The sequence below is a fragment of the Limulus polyphemus genome, unplaced genomic scaffold, assembly GCF_000517525.1.
Source record: "Limulus polyphemus unplaced genomic scaffold, Limulus_polyphemus-2.1.2 Scaffold609, whole genome shotgun sequence".
NCBI lineage: Eukaryota > Metazoa > Arthropoda > Merostomata > Xiphosura > Limulidae > Limulus > Limulus polyphemus.
The window spans coordinates 223,201-249,480 of NW_013666219.1; the positions used below are offsets into that span (position 1 = coordinate 223,201).

The 26,280-nt window shown below is 31.4% G+C and overlaps 1 protein-coding gene across 1 annotated transcript in view; it reads left to right on the top strand.

Annotated features, from left to right (window-relative positions):
• The first annotated feature begins 2,138 nt into the window (after positions 1-2,138).
• Positions 2,139-26,280, top strand: part of LOC106459442 (paired box protein Pax-6-like) — an 86,998-nt gene continuing 62,856 nt past the window's right edge. Inside the window, exons 1-3 of the mRNA XM_022385939.1 lie at positions 2,139-2,286; positions 18,087-18,239; positions 22,242-22,397. Of these exons, the coding sequence (XP_022241647.1) occupies positions 2,139-2,286; positions 18,087-18,239; positions 22,242-22,397 (457 nt within the window). The remainder of the gene's footprint in view (positions 2,287-18,086; positions 18,240-22,241; positions 22,398-26,280) is intronic.

Consider the following 26,280-nt stretch of genomic DNA (forward strand, 5'->3'; position numbering starts at 1 on the left):
GATAAGAATGGAGACTATTTCATTTAATAAATGTTTTGTTTTGATGTATAAGTCGTTCAGGTTTTTTCATCTGAAAAAGCGACATTAATTTCTTGACGATCTAATATAATTCAATATACATCTTTTCTAATATGATTATACATGGCCAATTTTACAGTGACCAAACATTTTATTAATTATTTATATATAAGCAGTCTGTCTTAATGTTGAGAAGAGTTAGATATCTGTCTAACTAGATAATCATTTTATATCATAATTGATTAATCGTGACTAGAAATAAATAGACTACATTTAAAATTGTCTATTTCCTATTCATTAGCACTGAATTAACTATCTGTCATTAAAACTAATTAAATGTTCAATAAACTAATATTTTAATATACAGATTTTTAGAATTGGGGTATATAGATTACCGCGATATTATTATTATAACAACAAATAGTATTGAATTGGTCAGTTATACGTTATATCCATTTGAGAATATACACTCAGATCATATATATATATATATATGTGTGTGTGTGTGTGTATGTATTCATAAATTCTATTTAGATATCCCTTATGTATTACTTTTTTCTCTTTATATAAAGCGACTCAAGTACGTACTTTGTGGGTTCTTGTTTGTTTGTTGACAAAGCTCACCAAAAGGCTATTTATGCCGTTCCCACCGCGGGTTTTGAAACCCAATTTTTAGTGTGATAAGTCCCCAGACTTACTATTGATTCGACGGGGGTCTACTTTGTGGAACTACGAATGCAAGCAACAGATGTTACACTACCAATAACGCGGAAGTAATATTTTGCTGCTAAATGGGAACTGTACACGTCCAAATATAATTATTTTACATCTGTATAACATACATATCAGCGTAGATTATTTGTTAGAGGGACGAAAGCAAGAATGAAAAAGATAAAAGCAATGGTAAGAATTAACCTTTATACTGTTTGATAATATATCTTTCGTAGACACGTATAGTTACATCAATATACATGCATATACATATTGCTCACACTTATATAGTTACTTAAACTACAAACTCCTAAGTGAGTGTTAGTTTAAGGCTTTATCAGTTTTATGCTGGTTGTCATATTACTATCAAAATTCATATTGTAATGGCATTATTTCTGTTTCTTTGATATTTGAAATAAACATCCACCAGGAACCTTAACGACGTCCGAAACGGCAATAATACATTCAAATTCATCTTCAGATGCCACAATGGCAGGTAGATTGCTTCTTCAGTGATAATGAATTACAGTAATTGAAAGGACGGAGCTTGGGCATGCTTTTGCACATCCTTCTAGGTAACGAGTAGCTATAGGGTCGTGTTGTTTTTTTAAATGTAGTTGCACGAACACGCGCCGTCTTGTTTGATCTTCTTTTGGATAGCAAGATACTTAGTTGAGCAGTGAATTCAATAGCCCGAGGCGGAGATTGCACACCACGAGCCCAACAGCTACTGGTTTTCTCACTATACTCTCGTTCTCTGTTTCTTGACAGGTGGAGCCGAAGAGACTCAGCCAAGCGTTAGACTAGACGACTTGAGGTTGGGAGCCACAAAAGCCAATGAAAATTCACATTTAACCTAATTACGTTATGAACATTAATGAACCATCATACTGAGTTGAAAGAAGATTTGCCTATAGCAAGCTACGAACAAACCGTTACACCTGTTGGAACATAGGACTTCGAGGGTTATCAACTTAGAAGGCAGTTCTACTTTTTACTTGCGTCTGTTTTATTTTCTTACTTCAAGTGAACTTCACTGCATTCTAACTATAATTTTTAACACTTGAATTAGCATTCTTAATCCAACAAAAATCAAGCTTTCACTTCGAACTAAATTACAATTATTTCGGCAAAGTACGGTTTTATTCAAGACAGTGTTTCTCGTCAAACTGTAAACTAATCTGTGGTGAGCTTATGAAGACTTGTCTTAAACCAACTCTGTCTTTTGGATTCGCCATCCTTAGATTCCTCCCACAACTTTAATGGACTTGAGCGTTCCTAAACGTTCCATATCGCCACCCGCGGTGCCCATTACACATTCTTTGGCGTCCTCTTTTCGAAAAGGCATTGCTCTTTCGTTTGCCTCGTCTGCCGGCACATCCACCGTAACTTCGGCCGCTGTGCCCGGCATGGTGCACTATCCTCACGCTTCGGCTCCAACGGCGGTTTCTCCTCAGCGGCCCCTGGATTTCTCTCCGAACGCTGTGTACGGGTCCGGCGAGGTAACAACGCCACCAGCTTTCACCTGTAACGTCACGACTTCTCCATTATTGTCAGGTAGGAATGCAGTATATTTTTTAAATAACAATATTGTAAAAGTATATATATAACAATATTTACGATACAAGTATTCTTCACAGGGTAATAGTTTTAACTGCAGACTTGTTTTACATGAAATAAAAAACATTCATACAAGTAACTGCTACACGTGCCCCACATGTTATAACATAGCATAGACATTACGATGACCAACAACACTTTATAAGGCTAACTGACATACAGTAATCCGACCTGCAAAATTTACAGCTTTGATTAAGAACCGAGTTTTCATCTCAATCGTTATATATATCAATACGCGATTTAAACCTTAATTGTGACATGTGAAATTTAAGTTGAATGTATAAGAATTAGAATTGGGTAATATATGTACATAAACGATATTTCAGAACATTTTATAATTCCCAATTCAACCATACGTCTTTTTTTTCCATTTACCAAAGCTACGGGATTACCCAAAACTGGCACCTGTATGAAATAATTTGTAACATAGTTCACATATAGATGTAAGTTTCCGGATTTCTAATAAGAAATACGAATAAAAATCCCAAGTTATTAAAATTCTGCGAGAAAATCTAAATGTTACATAATGAACATTAGAAGTGCTCTAATGATTATGAAAAACTGTGTCTTTGCGCGTGTTCACAATGAGGGTTTTATCTTTGTCAATGGACAATTAATTTCTTTTTCTGTCGAACATAAATTTATAAAGTTTTCGAAGGTACTAATAACGTAAAAGTATTGTTTTGTACGTTTCTACACGTATTAAAAAAAAAACTAATTTTTAGTATCTAGTGATACAGTGAAAACGTACAGGTTGTGTGTTAAAAATTTGGCTGTTAAATCTTACATCATTCCTCAAAGCCACAGGCAGATAGAGCCTTTGTCTAAAGAAGTTTGTGTTTAATATTCAATATCCCCCCTATTCATATACGTTTTACCGCAGTCTCGGTAATTACCCTAGAGGCATTTAAATTTCAATGTCTTACTTCTTACAAGTTCTTTTTCGAGAACTAAATCGACCAGGAAACAAACGATGATTAAGTATGTAGTTAGTAAGCGTAAATGTGTAGAGTTAGTTGGTATGTGTATATGACAGATCAGCATTTATTCGCTACGAAGTCGATGACTCAGTTTTTATTCCCGGATGTTAATTAACACAGATATTGCAAGCTCACTTTTGAATTAAGGTTTAGGTTGTTAATATTTAAGGTAAAAGTTGTTAATATTTAGTTTATATGGTGACTTGCAACTAGTTTTTCGACGAACTTTACAAGTCAGTGAAACGCATACGCAATTGAATTTCAAACACACACACACATATGATATATATATATATATATATATATATGTGAATTTTCCTGGACATTCGTGATTATTTAAAGTATTTCATACTTTTACACTATTTTTACAAATTAATCAAAATATCACAATTCAAAGAAACTTATAAATATATTATTCGAATTTACATTAAGTCCTGTACTTTATATTTTGATCATGGTGGTCCCCCCGTAGATCAGCGATAAGTTTAGGGACTCACAACGCTAAAATTCGATGTTCGTTTCCCCTCGGTGAACACAGCAGATAACCCAATGGCTTTGCTCTAAAACAAATAAAACAAGCTTTTGTTTATGGGATCTACCTATCCATGTATCTATCTAACAAAAATAATAATTTAAAACAAAACAGTTACTACAGTCTTGTTTTAATTACTCAATATAAATGACTTTTACATTAATTACTGCAATCGATTTTAGCTCCTTTGATCATGAGAAAGATGAATAAAAAAATATTTCACGGAATTCGGTTTTCTACTAAACAGGACATAGATAGGAAAGTAGAAGGTTTGGTAGAGAATAATTTTGAAATTCCAGAATCATGTGTCGTTAAATAACCTAATACACAACATAAAATATAAGGACAACAAGATACGCGTTGGTCCATCTAGGCTGTCCCATCCACTAAACTAAACTAAATTAATTTTAAAAAAATACACTCAAAGCCAGCACTTATCATTTGAATACTTAACAAACTTTCCCATGAACGCCCTTAAACGTACTACATCCACCAAATCTGAAGGCTACCCATTCTAAAGGTTAACCACACTATTAGAAAATAAAACTGTCTTAGCTGACAATGACTCCTACCCTACCTAAAGTTCTATTTGTGTCCCCTAGTCTTACCATTTTCACAGTTAAATACAAAAAAGGTAATGCATCGACACTATCAATTTCCGTAACATCCTTTAAAAACCTCAATCAGATCCCCTATTATTATTTTTCTTCAAAAGAAAACAGTTTCAGAGATATCAACCTGTCCTCAGATGACAACCTTTCCATCCTGTGTATCATCCTAGTAGCCCTCCTCTGAACTATTTCTAACAATTCAATGTCCTTCCTAAGGCAAGAACCCCAAGATTGAACATAATACTCCAAAGGAGATCTAACCAATGACCTATACAATGAAATTATAATCTCTTTATACTTAAATTCAGCATTTCTGCAGATACAACTTAAAAGTGTACTTAAATGGCTTTAGTGAATGATCGAATAGGACATTATATAATTTTCTACCATAACACTGTTAAGGTTAACTCCATCAGAATTATACTTGTAATTTAATTATAATAATCCATTGTAGTTATTACAATTAAAAACCATCTGTCATTTATTCAACCAACTCACCAAATAACCTAATCCTTTTGTAAAGTAGAATCTTTCTCATAACCAACAGCACACATGGCCTTAATATTATCAACAAGTTTAAGCTATTGATTGAATGACAATGCATATTGTTGTATAGATAGTTGAACTTATTTTCGACAGTTATGTACAACAAAACAGATGTAAGTTTTCTCTCTTATCTTAGATTTACGATTACTACAAAAAACATAATTTGTGAACGCAGTTAAATTGATTAACTAATATATGAGATACAGAAAACTTAAGTATATCCATCTGTATGGATATAATGTTTATTAAAAAAGCTGTGGAGTTATTGAGAACAAGACTTATTAAGATTAACTGCATTGTCTCTCTCTAAACAGTTGTAAGCTTGACACAAGCGTTAAAGCTGCATAGGGCAAAGTATGTCAGCAGCTGATAACTCGGAAATAGGGATTAATGGTATACATTCAGAGAAAAAGGTGCGAGTGGGTTGCGATTCCAACAAATAAAACTCTTGTTGCTGGCAAGGTGAGAATATACATCCTTAAGAGTGTAAATTTAGAACAAATAAAAGTTTGCACTCCAGTTGTGTATAATAAGGTGTGAATTTATAAAAAAAAGGAAAGTCACGTAAGAAAAATTAAAAAACAATCATTAACATAATACATAATAAGATAACTTTATGATCACTACAAATAATTATGAACATAATTTATTTGAGGACAGTAACTTCAAAATGTGTCACCTACAATTACTTCTGTGAAGCGTGTCTTTTTGAAAATATAAATTTTTGATACTTTGTTGCTGTGAAGTAAATTTTTCCGCAGAAAAATGTGAATTCACACATTTTTGGGTGTAACTTCATGCCCATTAAAGACTGAAATCTCTCTTTTTAGCGTGTAGAAAATAATTATAAAATTGAAGTAAAAATATGATAAATGTTTATAAACTGGATAACCGTTACGGTATATTTCACAGATATCTCACCAAGGACACATTTCTTATTTATTTATTAAGATCAACTGAATCACATCCGATTACTACACACTAAAATATGTGTTGATATTGACACTATATAAAAGTTGTCTGAAGAATACGTATTCAATGTTGCGTGGATATGCATTTCTCAAGCCCCCCCCCCCCCCACTGGCACAGCGGTATGTCTGCTGACTTACAACGCTAGAATCCGGATTTCGATACCCGTGGTGGGCAGAGCACAGATAGCCCTTGTGTAGCTTTATGCATAGTTAAAATAAACAAATAAACAAGTATTTCTCATATATTAGTTTTCTCACTCGGTTTTCAAGTAAATGTATAATCTATAAACAAAAGTATAACTACGCGTGATTTTATTTTCTGAACAGCATGCTGGTTATTTTCTATTTATTTTGAATACTATCTCTTATATCATATGGATCCTTGTGATCAAAGCACGAAATGTCACTAGTACATATATTATAACATTCTCACTATGGGGTTTATTTCAGTTGCTTTCTAAGGAATTTAGCATCAAATTTTCTACCCATTATTTCAAATATTTGAATTAATACCAGATGGAATATTAGATAAATATTGTCAATTGTTGCTTTCATTTTTTTGGTGAGCGTAATTTGTTTTACCACCATCATTGTTGCACAAATATGTCGAGTTAATCTAATCTCTGGACAAATTGGAGTGTAGTCATTGAACTCTGACTGTCACGAGAAACATTAATTTAGTTTAGCCAAAGAAGTTCAAGTTTTTAATACATGTGGAAAAAATAAGTTATTTGTTGTGATATTCTGAACCCATTTAATTTGGGTTGTAAGAAACTATCTCATGTGCACAAAAAAGCAATAGCATGAATATACCAAAATACCCAAGCTTATAGTTCTTTGATAATTAGCCACTTATAAAAAGAAATATCTTCTCACGCCCGTATTTTGAGTACTAACTCAAACAATTGTCTTCGTCAAACAAGTTTTACAAAGTACAAGTTCATCTGTCTAATTTAAACATATCGTTGAGCTACTTATATCTTTGAGTCATTTGCATTTTTAAAACAGACTTCACCCGCAATGTTGTATCCAAACAGTCATTGAATAGTTATTAATATTGAAACAGAAAAAAACAATTACGCATCCTGTCACTTGTTTTCGAAAATAATATCATAAAATATATGTTTCACTCTTTCGTAAGGGTTTATATTACGACATAGTATGATATAAAAATGTTCAGGATAAAAGTGATAATGATTATTCTACGTCAAACAATGATTATTTTCTATGATCAAAATGTTTTAGTTCTTAACATCTTCTGTTACCGTGATTAATATCTAGAAAGAAAGTTGTAAAGTATGTCACAACTATTTTTGATGTAATACAAACAAATTATGCATACAAATGTACAATAAGTCTTTCTTCAATTTTATTAAGTTATGTTTATTATTATTAAGTAGAACTACTATTATGTCGCCTTTCATGTATTGCTGTTAATCACTGCTGGGAAGGTTAACCTCATGGCAGGACATATCCCACCGTGTCGATAGATGCCAAACTTCTTGTTTCTTATTCTTTCTGTTCACTTTAACATCCGTGATTTCCGTGTATTATGTTCGTCCTACACCTTCAAAGGTCTAGAATAAAGCAGAAATATGTTGCATAATATTAATAGACTGGGATTTTAGATTATTTCTGGACCTATACTTGTAATATTACACTAACTATATATAGGTTTTTAAATAGTTTTTATGTGGATAAAGAATTTTTATCTAAGACTCGCTACTTTAAAGAATTGATTTCACAAATAGGTTTGAAATGGGTTCTCTTAAGATTAGCACATAAACTAAAAACGCATTTATTTTTAAATAATTCTGTGAGTATAAACTGTATTAATGTGTAAAAAAACACATTTTTGATATATAAGTAGTTATGTGCCACCATATTGCTTTAATATGATTAAATTATACTTAACAATTTGCTCGTTGACAGGAAAATATTTCGCTTGACGTTAATAACAACTTTAAATCTGAATGTGTGTGTGTCTGTAGATTCTAACAGTTTTTATATGTTTTTGCAAAGAAACACTTTAAAAGTTTATTGTGTCTAAATATTCTCCTTGGAAATGTTACTTACAGAAATGTATGAACATTTACCAATATTGATTAACTTCAGATACCATAAAAAATCTCCTTCATTTTTTTAGATTGGTGGTTAAAATACTAATAAATAGGGAATTGTAGGGAACATTGAACAAGTAAAACACTCCACATTGTCGGTATTTGAGTCAAATATTGTGAGAAATATAATTTTGCTTTATATTATTCATAATTATGTAAAACTTCTGATAACTGACTTTACGATTTTTCTAAAGTGCTTTTTGGTGTCTAATTATGTGCACATGCTCGAATATTTATTGTTTCTAATAGCCATATCTTGTCGAAAACAAACTGTAGTAACTATGATAACATACGATTTGGTAAGTAACAATAATTTGTAATGCTAACAGTAAGTAAAGAAATATTATTTGGAGTACTTGGTTGTTTTAAATTAATAAAATATTTTTTGTTATTCTGTTCGAATACACCGTTCAACGTAATCAACATTACTGAGACGAAATTTTAAAACATTTATAATAGTTTCTTTTTAAATGTTTATAAGAGACACTTAATGAATAGTTATATCGGGAAGAATGCCATCAAGTGGGTTTATTCCGGAAGGTTATACATATCAAATGTCTTTATTTCGTTTTGTGCTATAATTGTAAAAATAACAGCACTTTTTACACGATATGCCGAAATCATTCTTTATTTTTCAGAGATTAAAACTTTTTGTAAGAGATCAAAGTAATTTTTCGTACTTTATATATGAAAGATCTCTTCACGCTATAGACATAAACCCCCCAGTAGCACAGCAGTATGTCTGCGGACTTACAACGCTAGAATCCGGGTTTCGATACCCGTTGTGGGCAGAGCACAGATAGCCCATTTTGTAGCTTTGTGCTTAATTACAAACAAACAAATATAGACATAAAAATCAATTTATATTAAATCGTTGAGATCAAAAGTCCTTCACATCATGTGGTATAAAAAGTTTTTTCACGTCATGCACCAAATATAATAGCAAATTCTGTTATTTATAGAATGACATCCGTTATCGTTATATTGTAAAAGTTGTATACAACAAACAAAGATCTATCGATGTAGTTTGAAGCAAAGGGTGGGCGTAGCCTAGTGGTTAGCGCGAGTCCATAGTTCACGGCTCGTTGCCGCAAAAATGCGCTCCGCATTTTCGGGACGCAGGTGCTCTATAAGAGTGACAATTACATCAAACGAGAGTAGTTCAAGATTTAGTTGTGGGCACTGTTGACTAGTTGCCCTCCTTCTTGTTTAACAATTCAAAATTAGAAACGGCTAAAAGCAAATAGTTCTTTGTCAAACTTTACGCGATAGTTGGGAAATAAACATTGGCTATAGCAACTTATGTAAAATAGGTATTTAAATACTATCACTTAAATAACGTATGTGATAATAACAAGTTTGCATTATTTTAGTATTTTTACAAAGCAATATATATATATATAGGTTTTACGGTATGAACCTTTTTCCATGTTACTATAGGAAAATTAGTGTATACCCAAGACCCCCAGTATCAAAATAAATATTGTATGGCAAACTTCACACTATGTAACCACAAGGAAAAAACTGAATAATACAATTTATAGAACTGTGAGTGGAAAATTAACTAGAAATTATTGTATTGGTGTAGGCTTTTAACGTGAACGATAAATGTATATATTACAGCATGAAACCGACTTTTACCTTTGTTTGTTATTTTATTATTTTACTTATATGATTCAGTTGCAGTCTTTTGAAATTTCAGTCTGTGGATTTTCTGAGAGTTAATTAATAAAGAACTTTAAGTATCTGAGCTCCTAGAAAGGTGACCAAAAGTTTGTGAGTTATAAAGCAATGTGGATAAGAAATCCCAATCTTGTGTCTTAACATTCGGGACTCCTGTAGCAACACGATCAGAAAGTAACATCTGAAATAAGTAAAGTAAAATAATGTTCGAAGAACTTCTGCTCAGAAAAGTCTTATTCATTGGGGATTATTGTGATTACTTGTACGTGTTACAGATTAATGTTATTATGATTATTCATATATTATACAGATTTATGGAATTTTACACACGTGTAACACAAACTTATATGGTTATTCGTATGTAACAGGGACTTGCATGGTTATTTGTACATAGTATAAAGTTACATATTTGTGTATGGGAGTGATAAGAATAATCAAATATATCAATTTCGCTTCATTCTTTTTTTCAACGGTAGCTGCACGAAAATCTAATTACCGACACATTACTGACAACACAATTAAGTACGATACATACTTAAACATACTCATCAAAAACGTATTGTGTTATTTACCGCATGATAATTGCCTTGTGATACCTATCATACATAACTTACATAATTTTTATTTCAAGTTGTATCTTGTAACGATTTCCTTGTGATACCTATCATATATAACTTATATAATTTGTATTTCAAGTTGTATCTTGTGATTATTTCCTTGTGATACCTATCATATATAACTTATATAATTTCTATTTCAAGTTGTATCCCTTAAAGTTTTTCTCCTAAACTGATGTCAAGCAGACATATTTCTAAGCATTATTCTCATTAAGAGAATAAAAAATTACGTTATCCCTGTCCAGAAGTGGTGATATTTTGAAAATTAAATCTATTCTTAGAACCAAATTAGAAGGTAGTAAACTATAATAGGAAAATGATGTCATATTTCCTAAGTTATAATTTCAAAGTTTTCAGAGGTACGAAGTCATTTATTTATTTTTTCTTTCTTTTCTTCTTTTTTCTTTGCTAAGCTATTGTTCATAATATCGTCAGGTCTTATAACTATCATATCTGAGAAGATTTTAACGGATCATCTATATTCAATTGTGGTAACATAACCATTAGGTTGAGATTATATGCAAGTTGTGACCACTTAGTTCTCATTTTGTTTTTTAGAAGCTGATGGATACTTTACAAACCTTAGGGCTTCTTTCCAAAAAGCAGTAAGTTTGGGGGCTTATAACACTAAAGATAAGGTTTCGATACGCGCAGTGGAATTCCAAAATAACTTTATAATTATAGTTGTTAACTATCTCCTTGTTATTTGTCAGTATTCCAACGTTTAAACTTTTTTTATAACTGAGACTTAAAATCCAGGCATTACTTGCTTGTTTCCGATTTATGCATATAACTATTCAAAAGGTAGCTGCACCAGCCGTCCCTACTTTTGAATTGATAGAATACAGGGATGACAGCTAGTCAACAGCACCAACCGCCAACTATTGACCCACTTTTGTCTGACAGTATAGTGAGATTTGACTATCGAAAACGCATCCATGGCCTTAGAGCACGAACAAGATTGTTTTTTAGTTTGTTTTTGCGGTAATGAAACGGAACTATGGACGCACAGATCCAGTATTTTAATCCCTGCTCGTCCGTAATCAAAATGTACACAGTTATCATTTCATTTAATGTTTTCTGTGTATTTTTTCCATCTTATTGATAGCTGATGATATTTTAGATACAGAAATATTTGTTATTTGGTCAGGTTTTGTACTTTTATCTTCAGTTGTGTATTTGTTACTTGTTCAGTTTTTGTACTTTTTTTATCTTCAGTTGTGTATTCGTTATTTGGACAATTTTCTGTAATTTTTTCTTCAGCTGTGTATTCGTTATTTGGTCAGTTTTTGTACTTTTATCTTCAGTTGTGTATTCGTTATTTGGTCAGTTTTTTGTAATTTTATCTTCAGCTGTGTATTCGTTATTTGGTCAGTTTTTGTACTTTTATCTTCAGTTGTGTATTCGTTATTTGGTCCGTTTTTTGTACTTTTATCTTCAGCTGTGTATTCGTTATTTGGTCAGTTTTTGTACTTTTATCTTCAGTTGTGTATTTGTTATTTGGTCAGTTTTTGTACTTTTATCTTCAGTTGTGTATTCGTTATTTGGTCAGTTTTTTGTACTTTTATCTTCAGTTGTGAGCTAAAAAATACATGTGCAATATATTCACGCAACACAGCACACAGCAAACAGGTTTGGCCACGTTCAGAACTTCATTGACAAAGCTTTCAACCTTCTCTTACGACTATCATCGGCTTAAGATGCTTGATGACTGAAATAGGTTTGGAAACTTGTCAATAAAGCTTTTCTTCTACTTAAGCGTGGAAAAACTGGTTTTACCTTGTATTCACTTTTTCTCCCACGTTTAGATGATAGCTTCGCAGACATTTAAAGTTTCGTTAGAGCTCTGAGTATACGTATATCTGGATCATCAAAGTAAAATGATGTAAAGAAATGAAATATTGATTGAATTAAGTAAAACTTGATTTTTTAGCTATATGTAAATACATGGATTCGTCGTTATGTGGAAGTTCTGGTTATGTGAAGTGTATTTCATAAAAACATATAACAGTATTGTAGATCTAATTTCTAAAAAGGTTAAGTATTGCTAGCTTAAAAATAACACTTTGTCGCCAATCGATATATATATTTCTCTGTTCTTTGGAATTTTATTCGTATTTACGATCATTTTCAAACACAGTTCTTTGTTTTTTATCTTCGAATTAGAATGCATTTTTCATAAAAAAACGAAATCCAGTATCACAGATGAAGAAACGAGAGTAACAACAAGTATTGAAAATGGTGTCATTGTATTATGAATTTTATGCACATGTTAGAGCATTAACGCTCATGTAACATTTACCTCATTTGTTCTTCTTACCTGTATCAATCTATCTAACAGTATATTTCTGCATCTAGCAAATAATTATATCGTTGATTTATTAAGTTATTTTATCAAACTTTGATATTTTGTTACATACGGCGTTTTTGGGCTATGAATATATCACAATTAGATCGATTACAGACACACATTTTTACATTAATGGAAGAAATGACGTTGAGAGCACGTCATGAAATATAAAACTCCGATAATCAAAAGTAGCGACACAGTCTTACAATGCATTTTGGGTAACAAGCCGTTTTGTTGCTTGCATCTAAATTAAAGTGTTTATGTTCAATAAATATAAAGTACTTGTCATAATCATTTGTGAAGGTCACGCTGTTTGTTTCGCACTCGCTAAGACTGTGGTGGTATATTTGTATTTCGGTGACTTGAAGTATTTTTTGTATATCTCTTTTTGTGGTTTAACATTTTTTAAGTGAATTTGTTTGTTTGTTTGAAATTAAGCACAAAGATATACAATGGGCTATCTGTGCTCTGCCCACCACGGGTATCGAAATCCGGTTTCTACCGTTGTAAGTCCGCAGACATACCGCTGTGCCACTGGAGGCTTTTTAAGTGAAAGTTTATAGTTTACGCTTTATTTGAACTATAGTACTGTTTCGTAACATGCTAAAGGAACTTTATTAATACGGAAATTTACTCGACGTTTTCTAGTTTAAATGTTTTTATACACATTGTCCACCATTTAAGCCTTGTCAGAATTAAGGAAATACAATCAGATGGTCCACTAAGCTGACAAAATAAACACCAGTGACTAAATTTATTTGTTTCTTTATTTACTTTATATAAAGTCACTGAATTTCTTACTATATAAACACATCTATTTATTGTCTTTCACTTCCTTTGCGATTTTAAAACAAGCGCGCACACACACACGCTTACGTTAATATATATATATATATTTACAGACAAATATATAAATATACTAGTTAGAGTACCGTCCCCTGGACGGAAATTATGTAAATTCATGATTAATGAAAGGTTATCTTAGGACATTAAAACTTGCTTCCCTTATATGTAATTGTTAAAAACGCCCATACAGACTGCAAAACACAGAATGTGAAACCGCAATTTTACATGTATCTTCGCATGGACTCAACAAACCTTCATGCCAAATTTGGTGAACATCCATCAACAGGGGTGAAGTAGTGGTTAAAAAAAAACTATCCATAAAAACCGCAAAATGCAAAATTGAAAATTTGTATGTACACCCCGCATGGACCTAATGAACCTCCGTACCAACTTTGTTGAAGATGCATCTACACTCTGCGAAGTAGTTACGTGGACATACAACAGTCAGTACTATTCTTTAAGTTCGATTACCAGAATCAATAATTAGAAATCCAATTCCTAGGAGGGACAAGTTTGTTTCAGAATTTTTGCGCAAAGATAAGCAAAGGCTGTTTGCCCATAACCACTTACTGCAAACTCATGGGCTTTTCTTATGTGATGGAACAGTGGGATTTGACAGTCACTCTTGTAGCGCACCCACTGTTTCTGCGGCAACAGGACAAAAACATTTAACATATACCTAAATATTAGGAGTTTCTGATATGACCCTTTAGGTCAACTCTGAATACGGTGCCATTCTGGTTGAAAATAGTAATTTATTTCCAAATGTCGATGGCACTAAGTTCTATCAGACAGTCAAGTCAGGAAAAGGTGCCGTTCTTGGTTAAAAGTCCTAATACTTTTTCCAATATAGATGGCATTAAGTTCTATTAGACAGCTGAGTCCATATAAGTTGCCATTCTGGTTGAAAATCCTAATTAATTTTCCAATATAGATAACATTGAGTTCTATTAGATACGAACTTGTAATATCCTTTAGATGGAATTAAGAACCCCCAGTCACGAAGGACAAAATATTAAAAGTAAAGTAACTCGATCGCTACGTATGTATGTGAGCATATTAAAATAGTGACCTTGAGGATGCTTTTATATATAGATATGAAATTACGAAAACAACAATTAACCAACCCTCACTCTTGTGCAAGTAACAAGCCATTTCAATGTACCATTCCCTAAAAAACAAATATGATTTTATTGTAATGAATTATCGTATTGTTAATGTACTTTAACTTGTGTAATAATGATCATAACTTTAAACAATATCGTATGAAATTTCTCCACCTCGTGGTAATTAAATTGTTACTCAAGTCAATAATGTGTAGTTCATCATATCGCTAACTGTCACCTTTGATAATACATAAATAACTGTAATTAATTTAAACAAATTAGTTTTATAAGTTTCGGTGAATTCAAGCTAACTAGCGAATAAAATCGATAATTGTTTTTAAACACACGATTGTTCAATTAAATACTTTTTTATTATCATTTTAAAACATAAAATATACTATCATTAACAATTCTCAATTTATAAGAACATATTTCACATTTCTTTTCACTTCACGCTATCAACGATACAGTTTAGAAAATATATAAATGTTTTCTAAATACATATTTTTAAGTGTTGTACAAAATATTAATAACAATAAGTTAATTAAATATATCAGAACTGAAAATTAACTTATAAATTCAGTAATTGATAGAAAACAATGAATGATCAGCTTGACACCCTTTTAATAACATCTGATATGATGTTCGTCCAGCTTTGAAGAATTAAATAGGTCCTAAATCTGTATACTAATCTCACAATGAAAAATAATCTTCTTAGAATAAACCAAAAAGTATCCAAATTAGTTTTAAATAATAACACGATTTAAAGGAATTAAGTATAAAGAAATCTGAAGTATGTCATCTTTTACAAAACAAAGAACACTAGTCATATGCTCCAGAAATCCATACAAATAATCAATACACTATAATTAAATATGATTATAAGTTTTCATGTATTTACATTAGTGGCTATCCAACATCAAAAAACTGAAAAACGTTACAAAAATAGACTCAAAGTCATGAACAAAAGCACTCCATCTGCCTATTCGGAGAATGATTTGCATTTTCTGATAATGTCAAATAAAAAGAAAACTTATGAAACTTTGAAACATTACTCAGTCTGATGAATTTGATATATTTTTTGTTTTGTTGTTGTTTCAATAAATTTCAATGAACTATACGACGTAAAATTAAATTTTCTCTGTTCTACTAACATGAAGATTAACAGTCATAAAATTGCTTAACGTAAGAAGGAGGTTTTTTCATTAATATAAAAATTCAAAGTTAACTTTCACCGAGGTTGAACCAAAAAAAAAAAGATAAATAAACTTCTGTGTATGTTACGTGACAAGATATAATCACATCAAGATGTATTTCGTAAAATCCAACTCAAATATAAACTTTAAGAAGATACTTGGCAAATTAAAATGTGTTCACTATGAAGACATATAAATTCTCCAAAATGATGTATCTTTAAAAACCTAAAAGTTCGGTTCATGTCATAACTTACATTGAACTCTTTTGTTTTCAAACCAGTTCATCTTGTTTTGAACATGATAACATGGATATGGTAATTAGTAAGAGTTACATGATTTTATGATTGAAACGAATCTAGAAATATTGAATATATCATGTTCCTAGTTCATATACGAGGTACTTACAGACCATTTAGCCAAAATACATAGTACCTTGTGACGTCAATGATTGACGTCGTTCTTTCTTAAACGACTTTCTGCTCAACTACTCCGCCCTTCAAAAATGAGAAACAACACATCACCTTTAACATGGAATAAAAGATGGATTAAGCTATTCCAGTTCATAAGTAATGGAGTCTTGTAAATCACGCAATATTTGCTCTAGCATAGGAAAGGTTATAATGGACGTAAGCAATATTTGATTGGCCTATTCCTCGAACCCACCATAAAACAGATAACTAGAACTGAAACTATCAACCAACGTCCACGCTTCCCTCACCCAATCATCTGGCGAATATATAGATTCGCGGGTATTGATCCAGTCTCAGAAGCGCGTAGATGATAAGCGAAAAGCTTATATTTGTTCTTTTGGCATGGCTTCATATTCATGCGAACGCCATATTGGGCATGTAGTTATAAAAAGAAAAAAATGGAGTTGATCATTTCTTCTGGAACTAGTCCTTTTTTGTTGATCTGTTGAAAGGATGTAAGTTTATTTTATTTTAATCACTTCTCCAGATGCCTCTACTTAATATATACTGAAATAGGCAAAAATGGGATAAAATATATTTACCTTTGAATAGTATAACAAAACACATATGTGAGATTGCTTGCTTACTGATTTATCAACTTCCCCATAGTTTTATACTGTTATAATACATTCACATAAGTTTGTAGCGTATTTATTATACTCTTCTGGTTTATATGTATATTAAACACAATGTGATTTCCCTTTTCATATAAATTATGTATCATAATTTCCCTAGAACAGTGCTATGCTATTTCAAGCTAGATTGATCTTTTCTTCTTCGGCAAAGATTAGAAATGTATTTCGTTTTTTTCTGCTATTATAATTGACCACTTTTAATTTGTTTGTTTTTTTTTGCATGTAGCTATATTTTCTTGTTAGTTATTGTTTGATTTGGTGAAAGATATTTGTTAATGGGTATGCGAATAGCCTTTGTGGAGAACTGAGATGGCAGTGCCTCGCTTTTGAATGAAAATTAAGTCATTCTATCGAAATAGTTGTAATATGTTGAGTGATTACTGTAATTTAATTTAACTGTTAGAACACGGCTGCCAGGTTCCAGTTGGTACACTAACTTTGTGCACAAATATTACAAGGAATATTTATTTGAGTGAATATATTCGCGAGAAAGCACAATACAACTCTTTTATGCTTAGAAATCCAAAAACAACTCATTTTACTGTTGTTTTTGAAAGATATACTGAAGCAATTACGTTAGCAAACTAAGTCGTTGAAAGTCCAACTTTCTTTATTACTAAAGTTTGCTCTACTAGTCATACTGAAGAGCGACGTACCGAATAAAGTATTATGATATGCACGAATTCACTTCACTGCAATAAAACTCTTTGCGGAAAGCTGCTCCAACATTGAGCAGTGAAATCAAAGTAGCACAAATGCCTAGAGAGGTCAACCTACTACGAGAGTGGGTGTTAGATGTTTTGATGGTTTTTTCCTGTGTACCGTAGAATATATATCGTAATGATATTTGATATGATATCAATATACATTCTAATTTTTAAAGGAAAAAGCGAAACCAGATAACAAAATGACCACAAAAGGTGGTTGGGACGATCTTTTATTTTATGTACTATAAAAAAAAACTTTAAATTTTTTCATTGCTTTTGCCAGAGGTTCGACCTGCAAATACTGTTATTTTGCCCCGATGTCTTTCACTTTATCTCCTAAATTTTCTTTATTGTTTGTATCTAATAGGTAGTCTCAATCCGATGTATCTAACTTCTCGATTAAGCGATACACTGGCGCCACCTAGGGCATTACCTTCTGAATATTCTCCTTATGGACTTCGGCCTTATGACTTTGCACGCCACCTTCTGACGTCACAAACTGCAGTCAGTAAGATATTAGGTATGTAAAAGCCTCTGTTTTATGTTTTTTTATATGGTTTAATGTCAGATTAACTTTAGAGTTAAATAAGAGTATATTTATGTTACATTTCTTCATAAAAATTAAACACGAATTTTCAGGCTAAAATTTTTGCTGCGTAGAATTCCTTTTTGTTTTTCAGGTAACTTAAAATTTGACATTATTTAAGAAATTAGTTCTTAGAAAGACCATGAATAGATATCATGATGCTAATATATTAAATTAGTATTCTCCTTAAAAAGCCCATTCGGTAGCTCAGCAGTAAGTCTGAATTCTTATAATGTTAAAATTTGGGTTTCGATACACGCGGTGGGCATAGCATAGATAGTTTATCGAGTGGCTTTGCGCTTATAAACAAATAAAAAATCTTCTTCGAAACAATTCCTAACTATATTCACTCTGTAATCCGTACAAAATGTAATTAGGACATGTAATTTCAATCAATAGACTGAATTACGAGAAACACATATAATTGAATTTATACATCCAGCAAGTCGTATAACATAATAGCCAATTACTCTTTTTCTGTAGTGTATAGTTGGTATAATAAAATCCTCTAGCTTTGTATCGTTTGAAAACAATGTTAGTAAATTGCTTAGGTTAAAGTAAGTTAAAACAGAACATATCTATCATAAAAAACATCAAATATTATACCTGTCGCAGTACTTAAATGTATTTCCAAAAAGTAAACAAAATAATTAACCCAAAACTTCTTGGTTATCTTTCTTTTCTCTTTGATAAGTTTAGGTTCATAACCGAGGAAAAGCACCCTACTAAATTAGTGTATTGCTTTTTTGATAGTCGTCAAGATAACATTTCTGACTCTTTTCGGAATAACACCGAGAAACCTGCAAGATTATATATCCTTTAGATATTTCATGTGATGGTGCAGTTAACTCGAGAAACAAGAGTAATAAGTATATTATATATCATAACTTACGTGATTGCCCAGCCTCATTTTATTAGTGCCAAGTTTTACTGAACAGGAAAATAATTTTTCCGATTGAAACACTATCGTGCAGAATTTTATACCAAATTTTTAAGTTGTGACTTGTTAATTTTTTCACTTGAACAAAGGCAAATTTATATATATATATATATATATATGCATTAAATAATAAACAAATTGAAAAAAGCTTTTTTCTGTGAAGAAGTAAAGAAAAATATCTTACATCATAGCAGGGCTATTCTTAATCCTTCCAGAACTAAATAACTTATCTAATGTTCTTTCTGTACCATTCAGTGGCACAAATCCATTTATTGTATATTTTTGTTTAGTAAATATTGCAATGACTCTTTCAGATAAAACAGACGTGTAAAACCTTAAGTTAGAAGTCATCTGACGCTACATTATGTAAGTCTGCAGTTGATTTTAGCACTTCACTCTTAACATACTCAACCAAACTTCCTGGAATGAAAAGTGCATATCCACCTCCTATTCGTCAGTTTTCATATAAAGATCGAAAATATGTTACAGGTTTATTGTAATGTTTTTTTTTTTTGTACTCTTGAAACACCTAAATTCGCAGTATTTATTTATTGTTCCCAAATACTTTAACCTAGACATGCCTAGGACAGACTCCTAGCATCTGTTTTAGACGAGTTTGTAAATAAATATGTAGTCTTGTCATTTCATAAAGAAATAGTAATATCTTAGCTACAAGTTAGCATGTTGTATTAGAAACGAAAACACAAATCTCCTATCTTCTTTCATTACCTTGCACAAGATTCTTGAACACGCAATTATGCGCAAGGAGATCAACTTTATAAGAGTTGGAGATAAAGTTATTGAAACGTTTTCAATGATGTCTGCCTATTAGTCTTTCCTTTGTTTTTTATTTGCTAGCAAAGTAAAGAAGTTAATGGATGACAAATGTTTGTCAAAATAAAGAGGTATTATAAACTTGTCCTGAAGAAATTGAACCAAAATAAAAGAAACAAAACAAGAGTTAATTTAAGTAATAAAACAACAATTAGAATATGATTTCCCCGTCTATATCTTGTTTTATATAATCATCTACAATACAATTGATTCAATCTACCATTCTGCTGCCAGTGAAATTACTGTAGTTGTATTTCTGGGTGAATTTCAGTGCATACACACACGTTGTTATTGGTATTTTCAAGTTGGACTGAGACATCTCCTACTCTCCATAAATGAGTTTAAAAGCTAACAAAAAATTCTTAATAACCATGTATACTTTGAATAAAAAGGTGCAATATATATATATATATATATTAGATTAAACAGTTTTATTTCAAATAAGATATTGTTTGTGGATATAAAATGCGCATAGAGATAAATCCAGATTGTAAATATGATGCGGAAATAGAAATTAGAAGCCCTAAGAAAACTAATAACAACTAGGTAAGAAGTCCATCATTATAACTGTCTTGCATTTAAAAGTACGGGAGTATGACTGCGAAAAGTATTGTATATTTGAGGCATTATTAAAAAATGTTTTGAGATGCTTATTTACAGATTCATGCGTTCTTTTGGAGTCACTTACCGTTGAGTAGGTAATCTTCAATAGCTAGAGAAGAGGAGGGAAACATTGAAAACGTGTGCAACTGCTTAACGGTAAGTGACTCCAAAAGAACACATGAAACTGTAAATAAGTGGTAACAGAGTGGTTAAACAGTTACAAACGTTTTCAATGTTTCACTCCTCTTCTCTAGCTATTGAAGATTACCTATTCAACGGTAAGTGACCCTAAAAGAACGCATGAAACTGTAAATAAGTGGTAACAGAGTGGTTGAATAGGTAATCTTCAATAGCTAGAGAAGAGGAGTGAAACATTGAAAACGTGTGCAACAGTTTAACCACTCTATTAAGCTCGTGTTAGTTGTCTTAAATATCGCAAAAGTTAAATTGATCTGAAGATTGAAAAGTTTCAATTGCCCGTACTAGTGACTAACATTTCTACCCAGGAGGAAACCAAGCCTGTATAGTGCCAGAAGTATTATCAAGAAACATTTTGAATGAATAAACGGTCAATATTATATCAAACAACTCAAGATAAGAGTGCCACATTTCTTTGTTAACTTCCAACACCGTGAAAGTCTTTAGAAGAATTTACCTACTAATTACCTCTGGTTTTACTCACCAAAGAAAAGTTTCTATATAAGTAAAACAGTGATAGCTCTAAAGGGAATAATGCTGAGAGTATACATAAAAGTTTGCAATCATTATTTATATGTAAAGAAAACATTGTGATTTATTTGTGACGTACTTACCTTCAAAACGGTGAGTTAGGAGTTAACTTGTATTTTTATACAACTTGCTACGCTACATTGATGCTCACAACTAAAACGGATCAAGCTCTTTACTGATGCCTACAAAATTGTTTACAGTACAGTCAACAGAAAAAAATCAGTTACTGACCAAAGGAAACTCTCATGTGGTTTTGCGTCAAGTTCTTTGTGTGTGTGGAAAATGTAGCCCCTGCAGACATGAACCACAGACATCTATTTAGATTACCAAAAATATGTATAATTATTTCCGAGTCGTACAGTTCACAATCGCAGTACCAAAAATAAAAACTTTTATTACCGGTTCTACCTTTTTTTTTAAGTACAACCACTGAAATATTATATCTGAGAATCGCTTTGATGCTTTAATGCCCCCTTTTATGTGTATGGTCGGTCATATACTTTGTCATCTATTCAAGACCACAAAATGCAGTACATATGTAGTTATTATTACTAACGTAAAATTATATAACATGACGCAGTGCCTGAAATAACCTAAAGTGTAATAAGCAAATATTTTCCATCAAAGGTACTTTGGAAAATATGGATATAAAATTGTTGCCTGCTTAACTATGTCTTCTTTTTAACTTTATTTATTAACAACGTAGGATATTAACAACTGATAAAAATACTTTATTTGCAGTATTTTAAAAAAGCATAACTTTAAAATTCTAGAATTTTCAACTCCCTTCTACTATATTTTTCAGAATGAAAATTTATTTTCTTTTGTAGGGCGATATTATGAAACAGGATCTTTACGACCAGGTGTTATAGGAGGAAGTAAACCAAAGGTAGCGACTCCAGCGGTAGTATCTAAAATAGAGCAGTACAAGCGAGAAAATCCAACAATTTTTGCTTGGGAAATTAGAGAACGTCTCATTTCTGAACGTAAGTAATGTCTTTCGAGTTTTATATAAATTACCTTAGATTCATTCTCTATTAAAACATCAATAGATATTGATTATCGTACCTTATGTTAATCAATATATGTAACTGTACAGTTAAAAACAGAACACGATGTATCTAGGTAATCTAGGTAATTTCCTTACCAGGTTTTTGTTTTTGGAAAGCGAAAACACTAGAAGTTGATATTTGAAATGATTAAATTAATGGTTCAGTTATTCGTAAATTAATTGTTTCTGTGATCAGAAGAAGTTATTTTTAACCCATTGTTTGAAACATATAAAGATATATTTCATTGTTCTTAAACGTTCCAAATGGAGAAATGGCGGAGCAATTTCTGGTTAACCATTTTTCAAAATTGATATATTTTAATTCGAAATATAATCAATCAATGCGAAAATTATAAAGAAGAGATTTAAATAAAACATGTCCTTAGCCTGAGTAATAACTTGTTTATTTTGAAACTTTAAATGTAAATGATAGATACTGCCTATTGGGAGAAGATTATTTGATATCAATATTTTTCCCTGATTTTTTTTAATAACTGACAGATTAGTTAGTGAGCTTAAGTTTTCAGACTGCTTATCATAAATTGTCTGAGAATGGACATAAAAAAAACATTATACTTACTAACAATTTCATTTCTTCTGGCTAACACAGATAAACCTAAACGAGTTCACGCCTCTGATCGTACGACCATGACCAAATGGTTAGGGCATTTGACTCGCAATCTGCGGGTCGCGGGTTCGAATCGCCATCCCACCAAACATGCTCGCCCTTCCAGCCGTGGGGTGTTGTAATGTGACGGTCAATCCCATTATTCGTTGGTAAAAGCGTAGCCCAAGAGTTGGCGGTGGGTTGTGATGACTAGCTGCCTTCCCTCTAGTCTTACACTGCTAAATTAGGGACGGCTAGCACAGATAGTCCTCGTGTAGCTTTGCGCGAAATCGATAACAAACAAACAAACAATCGTATGATATAAAGATAATACTAACGATCAGAAACGTCATGGTCTTAAAAGGTTTGTGTTTAAACTAATTCCACATAGCAAGTTTACTGCTATGGTACAGAAATATTTGAAAGACTGTTAAAATAAAAATAAAAATCATAGATAATTCTTATTATTATTTCTTAGTAACTATTTAAAATTAGCCCAAGGAATTATAATAAATATACGCTATCTTTGTCCCCAAGAATAGCTAGATATAGTATAGCATTCCATATTACTTGTATTTAAGGATACTTACACCTTTCTTATTGTTTGGAAAGATACATTGCTATTTTTTTTCTGGACTAAACGCATGTTCAAGCTCAGGAGTATAAGCGCACTAATCGGATTTGCAGATTATTTCTGTATAGTTCACACTTTCATTTTTGAAGAGCTCCTTGCTGTGTATTTCAGGCAAATAATATTTTTAGCACGTAATAGTAAGCAAAAAGTGTAAATTATCGGTAGCATTTTGATACAACTCAAAAATGCAAGCATTCCCTTGACTGTCTGATTGTTGAAATTATTTTCTTACCCATTTTGTTTTTACTTTTTTCTATATACTTGAGCATGCTGTTGAAATAACATGAAAAATAGGGTACCTTACCAACCAAGGTGTTTTCTTTTCTAAAGAACAACGAGCAATCAGCCCGTCTTTCGTAGAGTTTTATTGTATGAGGCGTCAGTTTTTCTGCGTCTACTAAATAACGCAAAGTAAGAATTAAATAAAATGTTCCTCAAAGCATCTATTTAAGCTCTTTCCAGAGACACATTTCAAACATAAATTCTGCTTCTTAGCCAAGATTGTACAAAGAGTTGAGGGAGAAAAAAGAAAATGATATATAATAATGAATGAAACTTTGTGCATAAAGAATCTTTCTCTTTTTTTATCTTTACCTTGATGAGTATATATATATATATATGGAGTTACTGACGTTAGAAAAAGATCATGCTAATGTGAAACGATTTTAAAGGTTAATTAAACAATCTATTTTAAATCAATATACTAATTCCACATAAATATTCAAAACGAAGTTTATAAGTCTAACGTTTTATATCCCCTGTCACTTCCCCAAGCTCTACATATGTTGGACCCGCTTGCATTAAAGTTTAAATCAGTCAGACGTTTAGTATTTGAGCCCTACAGGAAGTCACGATTAACGTTGGTTTGAAAGTGAAATACGTCGTTGCTTACTGCTGTGTAACCACCCACTAAAACGTTTTCGTTTACGTCTTAATCAACATACTTCTGGAGTTGTCTTAATAAATCGTTACCCTAGGTGGAAAATCGATTGTCCGATAAATTATAATTCTAGCATCACAAATGATTTAGCTTTCAGTAAATCTTCTAGTAGTGTTTCTATAGAAATATGTTTATACTTTTCCTACTATTCGGATAACTATATCCATGTGTTGAAAGACTAAATTACACTTTCTATAAAACTGAATTTCACATAATAAATCTTAATCTTTATTAATTGTCAATTAAACTAACAAATCCGACAATAGATTTCTATTGTAAATATATATATATATATATTTTTAATTTACACTATTTATTAATGTTAATTTATTTTTTTCAGTTATTCGGTAGGGTAAGATATTCTCTCCAGATAAACAATTTATACAGTGCGTTATCAGATTCAAAAATAGTGGGAGATAAAGTTGTGTCTGTTATGTTTTTTTTCACAGTTTCTGCAGTATCTAATGAATTAAAATTGATAAATTATTATGAAATCAACAAATCTAAATCACTGTTTTACTTGGTGTTTGACTTTCACGAAAACTGAGGTTAACTGAGAAATTTTTAAAAATATTTAGCCATTAATCACAAGAGATTAACAAGAACTTATTAAGATAAATTGTATTAACATTTAAAAAACATACAATAACTCAACAGAAAAATGAGATGCAAGTTAACAACGTTTAGTTTGAAAAACTTGCCAGTTAAGTTACAGTTATGAAGAATTTATTGCAAGAATTATATTAATTACAATGTAAATCTTTCATAAGATATAAATCTCGAGTGAGAAAGTTAAACCAAAACATCAGTTAGACAGAATTGCAGTTAACGGCTGTACTTATAACTTAAGTCCATAATCGCGATTATTTAATCTATAAAATAATATTTTATTAAGTACTTATACCAATTAAATACACTTTATATTGAGAAAAATGCTTGGATTATTAAATTGCCGATTCTAACAAATTAGTTTGTGTCCAAGACAGCCTGAATTACGAAAGATCTCCCAAGAAAATCAATGTAATACAGTTTGTTGAATTTCGCACGAAGCTCTAGTCGTCCTTAATTTAGAAGTTATAACTAGAAGGAAGACAGTTAATTTACACCATCACCGCAAACTTTTGGGCTACTTTAATTGAATTGTGGGATTGACTGTCACTTTATAACGCCCCCATGGCTTAAAGAGCAAGCATGTTCGGTGATGGGATTCGAACCAGCAACTCGTAGATTGTGAGTCGAGCGCTCTAATCACCAGGCCCTATCAAGCAATCCAACTTATATATAATTCTACAATAAAACTATCTCTATATCATATAGTAGAATTATATGTAAGTTGGATAGTATGTCATTATGAATTACACTTTCACAAATAATTTCTGAAGATTACTAGGGAATTCCAAAATTTTAATTATAAAAGGAAAAAATTATAAAAGGTAAATAAGTCGTATTTTGAACATTTTATGAAGCAAACCTAATAATTTAAGCATGTTTAAAGTAATTACGATATATACCAATATTTTTAGTGATATACTGCGATAGTCTTCTTAAAGGAGTATCTATATATTTTGAATATTATATTAAAATTAATCCATATAATACTTTCCCCATTACCAATGTAAACATTAATCACTTTATTA